At 41.1% G+C, this 17,318-nt stretch overlaps 1 protein-coding gene across 1 annotated transcript; it reads left to right on the top strand.

Moving 5' to 3' along the window:
* Positions 1-591: 591 nt before the first annotated feature.
* LOC146059098 (aquaporin AQPAe.a-like) lies at positions 592-15,015 on the top strand. Its single transcript, XM_083171220.1, has 5 exons — positions 592-663; positions 1,475-1,828; positions 4,541-4,705; positions 13,786-13,866; positions 14,482-15,015. The coding sequence occupies exons 1-5, from the start codon at positions 649-651 to the stop codon at positions 14,698-14,700; spliced, it is 834 nt and encodes a 277-aa protein (XP_083027346.1). The 5' UTR covers positions 592-648; the 3' UTR covers positions 14,701-15,015.
* Positions 15,016-17,318: the final 2,303 nt, after the last annotated feature.

Below are 17,318 nucleotides of genomic sequence, written 5' to 3'. Positions count from 1 at the left end.
GATGTTTTTGTTTTTTGTCTTATATTGTATTTCTGTATATAAAAGAAGCTAATTAAAAATACCACAATAGTTACCAAGGAAATGTATGACCCAAACAGCTGCACTGCTCACCTATTCATATTGTAATTAGAAATTGAATTGGTCACAACTGAGGCTTCCCATAATGGTTTGCATACATACAGTACACTTTACACTGCATATAGGTTTTATCAGAATTTGTTTCAGTTAGTTAACCAATTACTTGCTGCTACACTTGATTTATATTACAAAGTATGTAAATATATATACATATACAGTTCCAATTTCTCTTTCCTAGTTTATAATTAAAATAGCCTGTATAAACATACATATATAATCATAACAAAGTGGCTTAGGACAGACAGTTACACACTTTATAACAAAATACATTTCTTTATAATATGAATTTTTATTTATTTTAGTATTAAATCCCCCAAAAATCTAAATATTTGATGTTATACAAATTCAGCTAATGAGGGAAATGAAAGTTTATATAAAAAATGCTATAGAAGTGTCTGTAAGAGGAGCGATGCTCCCAGAGGTGGGGTAGCTGTGACTACACATCAGAAGTGAATAGCATACACTTAGAGCATTGGATTATATCCACATCTCTAGAAGCACCGAAAGAGGATGGTCATCAAAGAGGTAGGAGAAGAGGCAGATTCAAAACTCTATTTTGCTGCCATTTTTATAATTACTATCACTATATTATGCGCCTGAACCTCTTGTGAGCAAATTTTCACATTCTAAAATTTGTGATTACCTTCTGTATTATTGTGAGTTATCCGAATCCTCTTTCCTCTTTTTTGTCATTTCCAGAATTTTTACTTTTTTGGTGTGTACATTGCAAATGTATTAGCTGATGAATTAAGGTTGAATGAAGCAGCCTGGGGGTCTTTTTGTTTGAACAATTTTGAATAATTGTAAATATAACTGATGTTTAATAGGTCTTTACACAACAATCTCCAAACAATGCAATCATGAAATGCAACTGCATAAAGAGTATTTACATTTTTCATATATCACACAATATATGGCTAAAATGAAAATACAAGTTGAGTATCCCTTATCCAGATATCAGTTATCCAACTTATTTTGAAACCCATAGTTTCCAGAATGTACTGGCATCTGTAACTGGCACTGCTGGGGACAGGATATGTAACGGTCACTAAATATGTGCAAGATAATGATTGCTTAGCATTCAAATTCAGTGCCTGAGATACTGTAGTTTACTTTGTTTCATGTTTTGAAACCTTGTTTCATGCACAAATAAAATATATATGGTGTGTATTTCATGTATTTGTTCAACATAAATGCAAGATACCTCAAGCTACCGCACTGAAATAAGGAATAATCTGTTATCCAAAATGCTTCTGGTCCCAAGCATTTTGGATAAGGGATTTTTAAGCTGTACTTTTATGATTTCTGAACTAATTTACATATTTGTATTTTGCAGGAGTTTCGGCGACACCGTTTCTGGCGCTCAGTGTTGGCAGAAACCTTAGGCACTTTTATGCTGGTGGCTGTAGTGCTGGGTGCATCCTGCATGGGAATGGGAGGATCACAGTCACATTCTATGGCTCCCGCAATAGCTGCAGGTCTGGCAGCTGTCAGTCTTGTGCAGTCTTTTGGGGAAATAAGTGGCGCCCAGCTGAATCCAGCCATCACTTGTGCTCTGGTATGTGCACGGAAGTTGGATCTTCTTCATGGACTGACCTTTGCCCTAGCTCAGTGTCTTGGTGCCGTATGTGCATCTGCCATTTTTTATCTATTCCTACCAACATCCGTCAGTCAACAACTTGTTACCAAAGTAAGTTATACATACAAGACCTCTTTGGAATATTTTAAACAAATCAAAACACACAGGAAACAAATTAATTTCAAGCATTTTAACACAATCCCCTTAGACCCATTGCTTAATTAAAATGCTCTTTTAGTGTCACACAATACTATTTGTATGTACAATAGAAAAAAAATCAAACCCTTTGTTATCTCTCCCTATTACATTATGGTGGAAGGCAGATCCAGCAATACAGTGAGCATGGGAAACAGTGCAGATTGTGATGTTGTTAACTGTGAAGAAGATGAAACATATGCTAGTGCCAATAGAAAGGGGTGTCCCCATAAAAACTCTGGGTGACATTTATTAGGGAGCGATTTTTTTTTTTGGCGATTTTTTTCGCTAAAGTGGACGAAATCGCAATTTTTTTTCATAAATTGCCAACTTACTGGGATGCCATTTGTGGCAAAAATCTTTTTGTCGCAAATTCGCACATTCAGAAGTGGCGATTTCTCAATTCGCATCCAGATGTTTTCCCATTGTAAAATATAGAAATCGCCAATTTAATGGGGTGCGAATTTGGAAATAGCCAATTTTTTAAATATAAAAATCGCAAAAAAAATATACGGGGACTTAGGCCCGCCTACCAGCCTATCATGGACCAGACAACCCCCATGCCAGTCTATGATTGGCTGGTGGGCGTGCATAAGTCCCGGCAGGGGTGTAACTAGATATTCGTAGGCCCCATAGCAAAAGTTTTTAAGGGCCCCCTATTTAGTAACTGATGGTGATACAGGTATATAAAACATATTACTAAGACAGTAAAGATGGCCCCCCCTTAAGCTCTGGGCCCCATAGCAGCTGCACCCCTTGCACCCATGGTAGTTACGCCCTTGAGTCCCGGTCTGGGGGCGGAGCCCCAGATGTAAACAGAACACCGGACCGGGATTAGAGTGCTGCAGGGCTCCCGGAGAAGCGCTGAATACGGCTGGTGAGTATGTTTTCTATCCACAGGTACCCTAGTGGATTCTACTGGAGAAGGGGACCGATGCTTTGTGTCAAAATAGGTGAGTATTGGATGAATGGGCTCCATATGTAATAAAGTTTTACTGTCAATGTGTATGTGTATTTATTTAACTATTTGTGCTACTGTGGGACTACAAGTCCCAGCGGGCCCTTTATTGCCCCACATGCTGGGACTTGTGGTTCTCCAAGTCCCTGCATGTGCTGGGACTTATAGTTCCACAGCAGTGTACAATAGTTTTTCTATATTTTTACACCAATTATCAGCTCAATGCCCACCGCCCAGGGGCATCGAGGACAGCCCGGCTTCAGCATGGGCAGGTAAGTTCTGGAGCGGGGGGACCCCATCTTTAAGGGGGTCCCCACTCCCCCAGGACCCCTGCCCATGCTGACCTATCAGGGGGTGAATGCTTTGGCCGGGGGGACTTGTATAAAAAGTCTTCCCCCGTCTGTGGCATTACCCTACTAGCTGGTTGGGCTCGGTGCTGGTTCTTGAAATACGGGGACCCCTATTTTGTCCCCCGTATTTTGGGAACCAATACCGGCCCTTGAGCCTGGTGCTGGTTTTATAAAATGCTGGGGACCTCTATTTGTTCAGCCCCGTGATTTTATGAAACCAGGACCGGCTCTTTGAGCCCAGGGCTGGTTATGCTCAAGAGGGGGGACCCATGCCGTTTTTTCCCCACTTTTTTCCCCCACAAAATTGCACATTTCTGAAAATGTGCCGATTTTCATGACTGAAAATCACACATTTTCATGACTCAAAATCGCACATTATCGCTCCATATCCCACTTTTTTGCAGCGAATTCGCATCTCATTAAATTTGCAAATTCACAGCAAAAGTGCAATTTTTTTAAAAGGGCGATATAGGGCGATTTTGGACAAAATCTAATTTCACTAAATCTCGCCCACTGTGCGTGTGAAGTCAGCGCCTGTCCCCTTTTCAGTGGAAATAAAAGTCAGTTTAAACTGTGACTGTGTTCGCATACATCCCCTTGCATCCTATTCAGAGCCAATAAACATTATGGTCTTGCTGAATCCCTTGAGTGATGTACCCCTGGTTACAGAGGGGTAGATCTATGAAGCAGTGATAAGGGAGAAGTGATAAAGTGCCTGGTACTTTATCACCAGCCAATCAGCTCCTGACTATCCCTTTTTAAACCCAACCTGTAACTTAACAGTCAGGAGCTGATTGGCCGGTGATAATGTACCAGGCACTTTATCACTTCTCCTCCCTTATAAATGTTTCATACATCTACCCCAGAATTCATTTTAAACTGTTTTTTTTAAGGCAACTAGTAGTGTTCCTTCATTCAGGGCTCAGGCTCAGTGTGGCTGCTATCTGATTGCAGGGCTCTGCATAATCGCCCATCATTGATCAGGTGTGAATAACCGTCTATATTTGTGGTTTATTTACAAAGTGTTGTGTGGGTTTCAGTTAGATTTACTGTACGTGTAAGTATTTTGATTTGATAACTCACTGGCTATAATAACAAAAAATGGTGTCAGAAATGAATCTGTTTTTTCATGCCTTTTTCTGGGAACCCAATAGAGTGATTTATGGAAAACGTGTATCTAGTCAAATAGTATAATGAAAAAGAGTAACAAGGCTAGAAGGTACGGGATCCAACTGCAAGAACCAAGATTTGTGAATTATCTTTATATTTAAAGCTTACTATGTATACCCTATGTTCTTTTAATTATTCTCGACATTACAGGTAAACAGTGAAGCAAATGCAGGACAGGCTATGGGGATGGAAATTTTCTCTACATTCCAGCTAGCATTTACAGTCTTTGCTGTGGAAGATCGCCGCCGCAGGGACATGACAGAGCCAGGAAGTATTGCCATTGGATTTTCTGTCACAGCAGGAGCTTTAGCAGCGGTAAGTGACACAATAATATATATATATATTTTTTAACATCAATATTTTTATTGAAAACAGTTCAATAACTTTTAGGGGGGAGGGGGTTACAGAAAGAAGAAAGGGGAGGCAGGGAAGGGGGTACATATGGGGCAGTTAGACTGCTGCAAGATACAAGAAAAAAAAAAAAAGAAACAAATGTCCAAACAGAATAATTATGTCGAGCACATATTGTACAATATGGGATATATAGGCGTAAATGGTAACAATGTATAATTACACATAGGCCTAGTATATAATATTTATGAAATGCATGTGGAACATTAAGTATGGCGGGGGGAGAGCTGGCAGAGTTGAAGGGAATTGGAGTTCACTCATTAAGGCTACATTGACGAGGGTCGACACAATAATTTTTAAGCATGCTACTGAAACTAGTACAATGGCAGAGCAATGGATTGGATAATTATCAAAGTAAATTTAATGATTGAGGATCTAGGTAGATTAGAGAAATGGTCAAGAGAATGGCAACTACAGTTTAATGCCAAAAAATGCAAAATCATGCACTTGGGTCTCAGAAATCCAAAGACTCAATATAGTATAAATGGCACTATAATGGAAACTACTGAGGAAGAGAGGGATCTAGGTGTCACTATTTCAGGGGACTTAAAAGCAGGTAGGCAATGTAACAAAGCAATGAAGAAGGCAAGTCAGATGCTTGGTTGCATAGGGAGAGGTACCAGCAGTAGAAAGAAAGAAGTAATAATGCCACTGTATAGGTCATTGGTACGACCTCACCTAGAGTATTGTGTTCAGTTCTGGAGGTCATATCTCCAGAAGGATATAAATACATTAGAAACTGTACAAAGAAGGGCAAATAAAATGGTGCATGGCCTACATCACAAAACGTACCAGGAAAGACTAAAAGATCTTAATATGTATACTTTAGAGCAGAGAAGGGAAAGGGGGGGCATGATAGAAACTTTCAAATATATCAAGGGCTTTAACAAGGTACAGGTGGGAGACATTCTTCACAGGAAGAGGAGCAACAGAACACGAGGACATGCACTGAAACTAGAGGGAGGAAGATTCAGGGGAAATGTGAGGAAGAATTTTTTCACAGAAAGAGTAGTAGATAAGTGGAATAGCCTACCATCAGAGGTGGTAGACGCAAATACAGTAGTACAATTTAAACATGCTTGGGATAAGCATATTGATATCCTTACAAAAAAATAAGGATCAAATATGGTTTGAGGTAACATGTTTAAAAAAAGGGGCAGACTAGATAGGCCAAGTGGTTCTTATATGCCGTCAAATTCTATGTTTCTATGTTTCTATGTTAAATTAACCTAAAGTGCCTTTTTTTACAAACATCTATGGGCTATTTAATTTGTGGTGATAGTAGCCAGGTTCTGGAGTACTGACCGTATCTCGGACACCTCAAGACCACAAACATTGCGGCTCATAGAGGTACACAGTCAAATCTGCAATGTTTTACTAACATATTAAGAAGCCTAATTCAGAGATGTATGTAAACCCAATATTTACGTACATCTCCAATCGTTTTCGATCTGGGCTTGTTCATAAGCTGCACTTTGCATGTGCAGATTTGGGTCCCCAATGTCGCTCACATGATTGACGTGCTGCTGGAGTTTAGATGCAACAGTAGGCAGGGTTCCTGAAAACATGGGATTGTCTGTCCTGTATTCTGGGTATGCCGAAGCTATTGCCTTCAGCATGGTTTTGCTGGACATCCCAAGTCACACAATATATTTTAACTTAAGGTGCCTCTTGCAGCTTTTGCAGATTTTGGTGCCAATGTGGCATACAAAGACGACCACCTCTGAAACACCCGCTAAATGTTGATATGCAGCACCACTAATATGGTCGTACGAGAAAGCACAAAATCTTCTTTGTTTTCAATGTACGGGCAATACAGACGGTAATGGTTAGCATTACTGCTACACAGCGCTAAGGTCATGGGTTTGATTCCCACTATGGCTCTAACTGTGCAGAGTTTGTATATTCTCCCCATACTTGTGTGGGTTTCCTCTGGGTACACCAGTTTCCTCCCACAATCCAAACATAAACTTGCAGGCTAATTGGCTTACAACAAAATTAACCCTACAATTTCTGAGTGCGTGTACATGTGGTAGGGAATATAGATTGTAAGCTCCACTGGGGCAGGGACTGATGTGAATGTTCAAATATTCTCTGTAAAGCGCTGCAGAATATTGTTAATAAATAAATAATAAATGTAGGCGTGGGTGTAGGTTTGTTACAAACTGCATGAATTTGTAATGTATCTGTAGTGGAAGTGTGTCCTGACAGATAGGAGTGAAAAAATTGAGCTCAATTTCAAGATTTTTAAATGAGATAGAGGGATGGAGATGTAGCACCACATGAAAACATTTTTAAAAGTTGATTTTAAGGGAAAAAAATATGGTTCTAGAATGTTGGGATGGATTTTGCAATAAGGAAGGTAAAAAAAAGGAATTCCTTACCCCTTCTTCCTAATTGTTCTTGCATTTTATATTCCCCCTATACCTGCCTGCTTCTAGCCCCCAATTGTGTTTTTCCATTGACAACTATTACTCAATTTTTAAATATGTTCTTATTTTATTTATCCACAAAGACACGAAACCTCCCATTCAATTCAAAATTCTCAAGCATCTTTCCTATAACAGCATCACAAGCTTCCTCTCTTCTCCTGCTTTTTTATGTTTGTAAATATTGGGTTGTTGGTTTCCAGTAGCAGGAAGCCACACAAAAATAGGTGTTGTCCCAATCCATACAAAGAATGAGTCTAAACATTAAGGTACAGTAGTAACAAGTCCAGGATTTAACCAGAAATCCAGTGCCAGAGAAGTTAGTGGTTAACAATACAGGAATCAAAACTAGTAGTTATCAACAAAAGACAGGTTTTAAGTCTGAGAGGGTAGTCCTTCCAGCAAGATTCAAAGATGGGAATCACTGCATTAATCTTTTTTTTTGCCTACTCACAAAGGGCCCCATTCAGACCTGCTCACTGGGCTGTGAGTTTTCGGAGCCCAGCGAGCAGGTAAACACTGCCCCATGCCACCCCACATGAGAGAAATCCCACCAATTTGCATGGCTGAAATGCGTTCGCAGCCATGCACATGAGGGCAAATCAATTCAGAATCACTCACCATGTAATAGTTTTCCCCTCTGTTCACAGTAAAGGCCACGGGGAGAAAGAGGCCACTGATGATGTCAGCGGCCCTACCTCCCAATGGCCAGGGACAACTGTGTATTCTGGGCACTCCCAGAAAACGCTGTGTTACCTCCCTCAAATGGCCACAGCATGTCAATCACCCTGCGAGCAGCCAGTGAAGGTGAGTATATATATATATATATATATATATATATATATATATATATATATATATAGAATGGGGATGAAGGCACTCCAATGAAAAAAACAGGTTATCCAATTGCCGAGGTGCTGCACGCAAGGTGGGTATGTATGTATATATACACACACACACACACATACACACACACATATATATACACAGTACTAGCAACCCGCCCCGACTTTGCACAAGAAGCACTAATTATCTATAGCCAGATGACTTCTGGTGGATGGATGGGGGCGGTCATGTAACGAAGTATTAGCAGATATCTATAGGTACAGGCCTTGCTACGCCCAATAACAAAAACACATGTATTTAAGGCAAATGGGAAATTATATTTCTTTTATTAATTCATCTTAAGGCCAGCGGATAGATAATGTTTTTTTGTTTTTTTATTTGGAGTAAAAACATATAAATTTTTTGGTGTGCCAACTCGGTAGCAAGCCACATACAACTGGCCGTGTGAAAAACATAAATTTTCCAAATTTAAGCCAGCAATAGTCAACGATTGGTGCTTTGTTGATGGTAATAGCAAAGGCAAGACGCAAAGGGAACTGGAGCCGCTTGAATTCGAATGGTAAATCGTTGGAAATCATCGATATGCATGGAATCAGTACGTCTTCGCCTTTGAATTTGCCACCAATGATTGTTGCCTTGATTAAATTTGGTGACAATTTTTTGATGGTCAATCTTGTTCCGTTGCACAACTTTGGTGAAAATTGCCAAAAATAATAATTCTGTTGATCCAATCGCTACCAAACTTCACAGGATCACCCGCTGGGCTAATCTGAAGATTGCCTGAAAATGTCATCAAAATCGGTCAAGCCGTTTTTGAATCCATAGGGAAAATACACACATATACACATCGATTTATATACACATATATATATATAAAACAACTCCTCCTTATACTGGCACTTCCACGGACTTGATAATAAATGATACAATGTCACACCAACTTGATAGCGACGTTTCAAACTTTTAATTAGTTCTTCATCAGGCAGCGTACAGACAATAAACATAAAAATAAACTGACCTTATATCCCCTTGTCTCCTCCTCGCGGCAAACGCCGGTCATCCACGCACTTCCTGTCCAGGCTCCGGAAGCTCTCACCCCCCGGAAGACGCTGTTCAGGGTTGCCATGGTGACCCGGCCTCTGCTGCAATCACAGAGAACAAACATGAAACAAAACATAGTTGCAAAAGAATAATACACCTCTTAAAAGTGATTAGTAAACTGTATCAAAAATGTTAAAACCAACACTGTTTATGGTCATACAAATGTACACATCTTTTAGTGTACTCTCCTAGTGAATAAGTCGACTGTGCAGAATGTCGACTGGTATTTTTCTGTACACAAAATCTGTTCTTGTGGATCCGCCGGGGAGACCAATTATTTCCGCAAGGGATTCATTATTTGATAATGTTTCCAAATACTGTGATTTTTTTCTACAGCCATGTGTACAGGCTGGAGGGACATATCTCAAGGATACAACCCAATTATTGTTACTACTACAAGATTTGGGGGAGGTGCCAGAGGGCACGTGGTTGTGTACTTTGGATATCTCCAGCCTGTACACAAATATTCCACATATGGAAGGTATGTCAGCCATCAGGTCTCTGTTGGCAAATAATGATAACTATGTGGGACCAGATTTGGATTTCTTTATGAAGCTGTTATACCTTGTGTTACATCGTAACTACTTTTATTTCAATGGTCGCTACTACCTGCAGAAGGCAGGGGTAGCTATGGGATCACATGTCGCTCCGACATACGCAAATGCGTTCATGGATGTCACTGAGCAAACATTCTTTTTTACCAGGGACGTCAGAGAGAAGGTGTACTTCTATAAAAGGTACATAGATGACGTCATCCTGTTTTGGCGAGGCAGCTATAATGAGTTTGTAGAACTGGTAGAAGACATTAATGGTAGAGATAGCACCATAAAGTTCACATATTCTCTTAGCCTCGAAACAGTGACATTTTTGGAAGTAAATATTTCTGTGTTGGATAAAAAGATTAAAACATCGATATTTGTCAAAGAAACAGACAGGAATACACTGCTCCGGGCAGACAGTTGTCACCCTAGAGCACGGGTGTCAAACACAAGGCCCGCGGGCCAAATCCGGCCCGACAGACCTCGTCATGTGGCCCGCGCAGCCGCCACCAGCCTTCACCTTTTATTCTCTTTTTTGAGAGGTTTTTTTTGCACTGCCGGCGGCCATGTTCCTGTGGTCTTTTAAGATGTCTGCGGCCACAGGAACATGGCCGCCGGCCTCCACGGCTACGTGGAGGAGGGCCCGGCAGCCTGTTCCCTCTTATCGAGGCAGTGGCAGATGCTGGGTGGGGATGTCATGACGATGACGCCTCCCACCCACGTGTCTGCAGAGAGGAAGGAAGGCAGGCCGAGTCGGGGGGCCGCAGCAGGACAGGCCGCGGCGCAGAGAGTGGAATTGAAATTACTGGAGCCGCTGCAGCAGCAGCAGTAAAGGAGCCTGAGGGATAAAATACAGTAAGTTACATAAAAAAACAACGGTACTTATGTATTATCTGGGCTCCCATGTTAAATGCACCCGATTTTTTCATACCCCTACTATCCAACTACGCATGGAGTTGATTTTATATAGTGTGGCGAGCCACCGTGCCCGAAGCGTGGCGAGCGCACGCGGTCTCATAAGAAAAACGGGAGCCCAGATATTACATAAGTACCAAAACAACATATCTGGTGGTGGTGTCATGGCATTACTTTTATATTATACAGGGGGAGCAGCCTGTGGTGTCATTATTATTGTACAGGGGGAGCAGCCTGTGGTGTCATGGCATTATGCCATGACACCACAGGCTGCTCCCCCTGTATAATAATAATGACACCACCGGCTGCTCCCCCTGTATAATATAAAAGTAATGCCATGACACCACAGGCTGCTCCCTCTGTATAATAATAATGCAATGACACCACAGGCTGCTCCCCCTGTATAATAATTTGTGTCATGGCATTACTATTGTTATATTATACAGCGGGAGCAGCCTGTGCTGTCATTGCATTATTATTATACAGCGGGAGCAGCCTGTGGTGTCATTGCATTATTATTATACAGCGGGAGCAGCCTGTGGTGTCATTGCATTATTATTATACAGCGGGAGCAGCCTGTGGTGTCATTGCATTATTATTATACAGCGGCCCTTTGAGGGTGACCAAACTGCTGATGCGGCCCCCGATGAATTTGAGTTTGACACCCCTGCCCTAGAGCAACTATCAATAGTCTTCCTTACTCTCAGCTCCTGAGAGTTAAGAGGATCACCAGTGATGAGAGGGAGCTTGATTCCGACCTTAACATGATGGAGGATAAATTCAAAGTGAGAGGCTATTCTAATAAGATCATAAAAAAAGCCAAAACGAGGGTAGAAAGTACTACCAGAGAAGCTACCTTACAAGCTAAACAGAAAGACAACAAGCAGGGGGTAGTGAGATGGGTGCAAAATTTAAATACAGCACATGAAACCATCGAACATCGAACCAGGGAACTCTGGCCCATTATACAACAAGAGAAGAAATTAAATAGCCTCAAGAACAGTAGAGTGATGCCATGTTACAGGCGAGGAAAGAATATAAAAGACTGGGTGGTCAAGACAGATGTCACAGAGCACATGTTAGCAGCCAGAGGAGTACAGAGTAGAAGAAATGGGTGCCACTCATGTATAGGATGCACTACCTGTAATCACATGCTTACGGGGAGATTCTTCACACACCCCCATACAGGTAAAAAATATGAGATTAGGCATCCTTTGTCCTGTAATAGCACCCACGTTGTCTATCTGATAAAATGCCCCTGTGGTCTCTGCTATGTGGGGAAGACCATGAGGACGGTCAAGGAGAGGATGGCGCTGCATAGGATGGCAATACGAGCTGCACTGAGTGGTAAAACCTCAGAGCAGCCGGTTGCCAGGCACTTTGCAGAGGCCAAACACTCCATGGCCACATTTAAGCACATGATAATTGACCACAGCAGATGACCACAGACGGGGTGAAAGGAACAAAAAATTATTAAAACTCGAGTCCAAATGGATTTATTTGCTGGATACTGTAAGACCAAAAGGGTTAAACGAGCAGTTAAATCTTAATGTGTGTTTAGACTAAAAAAAGAACAGATTTTGTGTACAGAAAAATACCAGTCGACATTCTGCACAGTCGACTTATTCACTAGAAGAGTACACTAAAAGATGTGTACATTTGTATGACCATAAACAGTGTTGGTTTTAACATTTTTGATACAGTTTACTAATCACTTTTAAGAGGTGTATTATTCTTTTGCAACTATGTTTTGTTTCATGTTTGTTCTCTGTGATTGCAGCAGAGGCCGGGTCACCATGGCAACCCTGAACAGCGTCTTCCGGGGGGTGAGAGCTTCCGGAGCCTGGACAGGAAGTGCGTGGATGACCGGCGTTTGCCGCGAGGAGGAGACAAGGGGATATAAGGTCAGTTTATTTTTATGTTTATTGTCTGTACGCTGCCTGATGAAGAACTAATTAAAAGTTCGAAACGTCGCTATCAAGTTGGTGTGACATTGTATCATTTATTATCAAGTCCGTGGAAGTGCCAGTCTAAGGAGGAGTTGTTGTATGCAGTAGCCAGACGGTGCACTCCGGCAGATGCAATCAGAGAGGAGAGTGCCAGCTCATCGAAAAAAAAAAAAATATATATATATATATATATATATATATATAATGTATTACAACTGATAAAGTTATTTATTGCATTGAGTTTTTACTGGAGTAAGACTTATACTCAATAAGCTCATGTCAACCTTTTCCTATGTCAACCTTTTCTATGATGATCATTTCTATAAACATTCAATCCCTGAGAAATAGAGGTTGATTGGGCGCTAATACATCCAAAAATAAATGTTTTTTTCCTCCTCAAAAATATATATAAAAATCTTTGTATTTTATATATAATACTATTATGCCGCAGTCTTCAATAATTGTACTTGTGTCTGTACAAAAAGGCTGTGTTTGATCACAGACTAGGTTTATTACCTAGCCCGGAGCTCACACAGAAAAGATACTTTGGGTGAGATTTAATAAGATGAGAGATTCAGAAAGTGAGAGATTTGGGAAGAAATCTCCAGTTTTTTTAAAGCGGCAATCATTTACACTGCAAAACCAGTTTGGTTTTGCAGTGTAAATGATTGCCGCTTTAAAAAAACTGGAGATTTCTTCCCAAATCTCTCACTTTCTGAATCTCTCATCCTATTAAATCTCACCCTTTATTCCCAAAGGGAATAGAAGGCTGCACTAATAAATGAAAGTCACCTTCTTACACCATGAGTGAATACACATGCTCAGAGACTGTTTTAGTTTTAAATGCAATATCATGCAATTTATTTTATAAAAAATGAACAAACATAGGCAGCCACCTATAAAAATAATACACAAATATATCACATCAATATACACATTAAAAATAAATGTATTTGATATAGAGTATGAATATAAAATCTTTATATATAGAGCAGTAAAGTTACTTCAAATACTAATAATAGCCACAAGACTTTGAATGGAATATGTAGATTTCCACGCAATTTTGTATCCTAATTAGAGATGTATAAAGCCGACTTTTACCCACTTTGATACCAGGTGACGATACTCACAGTGGCTATTATTAGTATTTGTATCTGTAGATAGTACATTAAATATTCTTTACTCACTTTTTTATCCCTACATAGGGACATTTCTCCGGAGGAAGTATGAACCCAGCTAGATCTTTTGGTCCGGCTTTATTCACAGGCATCTGGGAGCATCACTGGGTGAGTTGTATCACATCATTTAGTGGCAGTGGCATAAGTTTGTCCCAGTTGCCCGGAGGCAAGATGAATATTGGTGCCCCCCCCCCAACACACACACAACGTTAATCAAAATGTATAGTCTGTTATGAAATATACATTATATACTGTATATACAGAGAGAGAGAGAGAGAGAAAACCCATACATATTTCAGAACTCAGCCACAGAAGCGATTTTGATGGCTTTCAATTAATGGATTTAAATTGGCAGAGGTGCCCCCTTGAGTGCAGGAGCCCAGCGGCAGATGACTCCATTGCCTCCCAGAGTTCTGCCTCTGTTTAGTGGAATACTATAATTATATTGTGAACATTCTGATTTACTTTTCCCTTTATTCTTACTTTATGACTTGAATTAACTTGAAAAATGATCTTGGATATATTGGATTAATGCTCCATTCTTAAAATGAATATTACTTTAATAGGTATTAATTAGAGCATATTATTCATTAGTTTGCTATAATCATTTGTAATAAACATTATTTTTAGCTGAAACAACTGTTTTCTTGTGATGGAACCAGTACAATAGGATCAGTCACTTATGTTCTAAAACAATCATCTCTAATACAGTTTTCTCTCTAGGTATACTGGATTGGTCCCATGCTGGGTGCATTCCTAGCAGGTGCTTCCTATGAATTCTTCTTTGCATCCAGTGCCTCACGGGAGAAGCTGGTTGCCTGTCTCACCTGTAAGGACATCGAGATTGTAGAGACAGCAAGCATCTCCCGCTCTTCCCTCTCCATGGCCACACAGACAGCAGCACGTGCACGGCAAACAGAGACAAAACATGAGAACAACTAGGAGAGGGAAACTCAGTCCCAATGAAGGATGTCATTGACTTAATGCTACATGCTATGACACACCTAAGGAATAACAATGATTGCAGTATACGCCATGGAAATGACTTTTGTATTTGTCAAAATGTAGTAGATAGTATATAAACAATAGTTTGATACTTTTACATAACAAGTAATAGTGGATTCATTTTTGATGCAAGTTGCATGTAGTGGTAAATTGACTACATCTAGCTTCATTACTTTTTTAACCATACTGAGGTTTGTTTAGCAGGAGATATAAAAGATTCTACTTAAAGGATTTTCCAAGATATTTGAGACCTACTGTATACAATAATTTTGCCTTTGTACAGAAGAGTACATAGTATTGTCACTTAAGTAACATAATTGGTATAAAATGACCTGCACCAGCAGCCAACCTCTCTCTACCCAAGCCATCTCATCAAGGGGTTGGTGGATGCTAATCCCAGTAACTCTTGAAATCAATGGTCAACATATGGGTCAGATGTGGGCAAACTTTAGCTTCTCGTGGATCAAGTATGGTCTCACATTTTACTAGGGCAGGACATTTCTGAGGTTTGTTAGTCCCAACAACAGATTATAACCCCCCCCCCCCCCCCCCAATAAACCTCTGAAGAATATATTGGGGGGTGATGGATAGGTAGTGGGAGGCCAGCAGTAAACTGTGTAACCAGTGATGCAATTGAACATATTTATAAAGATCCCAGGCAGAAATCATATATTTATCTTCAGTAGGGGGAAATAAAAGGAGCATGGTGCTGATGCTACCTCAAACCAGAAAATCATCCCAATAGCTCTCTGGTCATCAAATCTCAATTTAGGACTCAAATGAGCTATACCCACTAATGCAGGGGTCCTCAAACTATTTTGCTCTGGGACCCCATCAGACAATAAAAATAATTACAGGACCCCAGCAAGTGACTGCAGAAGGACATCACATCACATGTGTAGTCAGCAGACAGCACATACTGTACATGGCAGCATTGTGGAGGCACAAAATTGTTCAGACGGTACTTCTTTACTTTCACGGCGCCACTAGATAGGACAGATAGGACAGATAGGATACTAGATAGGATACGATTTTGTATGCGATTTGACATAAGATATCGCATAAGATATAGGATAAGATTTACTATCCATTTCATTACCCCACTATCCACTAGGGCGTGGAGTTGATTTTATATAGCGTGGCGAGCGCAGCGAGCCACCGAGCCCGAAGCGTGGCGAGCGCAGCGAGCCCCGCGAGGGGACACGGAATGTATTTTATGGAATTGCATGCAAATGGCATGCAATATTGGGGACTTGCTTTGAAACAACATCCGTGTCCCCTCGCAGGGCTCGCAGGGCTCGCTGCGCTCGCCACGCTTCGGGCTCGGTAGGTCGCTGCGCTCGCCACGCTATATAAAATCAACTCCACGCCCTAGTGGATAGTGGGGTAATGAAATGGATAGTAAATCTTATCCTATATCTTATGCGATATCTTATGTCAAATCGCATACAAAATCGTATCCTATCTACTATCCTATCTGTCCTATCTAGTGGCGCTGTGAAAGTAAAAAAGTACCGTTCAGACTCTTTGAATCACTGAATGAGATTAGAAAAGTCTTCAGTCTGACAGTCAGCAACATGGAGTCGCGACCCCATGCTGAGAAGGTTGGGACCCACTTTAGGGTCAGGACCCACAGTTTGAGAACTGCTGCATTAATGTAAGGATAATAGTGTGTAGACTAAAGATATCTTAGCTAGACACTACTTTGTGTTGTGGAGTGAGAGAGTACCTGGTGTCTGTTTGACTGATTCAGCCATCATAAATCTGTTAATGAACATGTAGAAGACATGCCACCATTCAAAAGAACCCACAGTTGGCATTATCAAGCTCAAACCAATCTCTATTCTGACACAATAGATTTTTTGATAGAATTCTAGGCCCAGAAACCTGACAGCGCTTCCTTCCTCCCAGGCGCCCAGCTCAGTTGGGGCTCCCACAGCTTCCCCGCAGCACCGTCACAGTATTTTAATAACATGTTATTCATCCCAGCGTCACCTAGTCTATACTGTTGGGCCAAGTACCCAAATGTCTCTCGTGAGCATGCAGGGCCCAAGCAGCTGCTCCAGTGGGTACTAACGGCTGTCCCCTAGCTGCAACAGGTTCTAGATCACACACTCATTGTTTTTCCTTTATCAAATTAATGGTACTGACTAGCAGGGTGCGTATGGTGCTGCCCAATCAGAGCTCATGACCTGCCAGACAATCAGCGCGGCTGCCATGCCACAAGCTCTGATAGACTCCCTAGACAGCGCCGCGTTATAAATGGCTGTGGGTCGCTGGAGGGCCTGTAGCTGGAGCACCATAGTGGCAGGGAGTACAGGCATGGTGTCTCCCCTCTGAAGGCCAGTAAGTGGTGAGTCCACTGGGGGCATTACTTTTAAGGGGCACGGGGGAGGGGCCATTATGCATAAGGGGCATTACAGTGTGTGGCATAATGTGTGAGGGTCATTACGGTGTGTGTAATAATGTATCATGGGCATTTTGGTTTGTGGTTTAATGTGTAATGGGCATTTTGATGTGGCATAATGTGTAATGGGAATTTTGGTGTGTGCCAT

The sequence above is a fragment of the Crinia signifera genome, chromosome 2, assembly GCF_055691185.1.
Source record: "Crinia signifera chromosome 2, ASM5569118v1, whole genome shotgun sequence".
NCBI lineage: Eukaryota > Metazoa > Chordata > Amphibia > Anura > Myobatrachidae > Crinia > Crinia signifera.
The sequence above is the reverse complement of the archived record's forward strand: the minus strand, read 5'-3'. Positions and strand labels throughout refer to the sequence as shown.

Bases quoted from the DNA above. Each gene is read 5' to 3' on its own strand.
- LOC146059098 (XM_083171220.1), top strand. The intron at 1,829-4,540 runs GTAAGTTATACA...TCGACATTACAG, and splicing joins GTCAACAACTTGTTACCAAA to GTAAACAGTGAAGCAAATGC. The intron at 13,867-14,481 runs GTGAGTTGTATC...TTTTCTCTCTAG, and splicing joins GCATCTGGGAGCATCACTGG to GTATACTGGATTGGTCCCAT.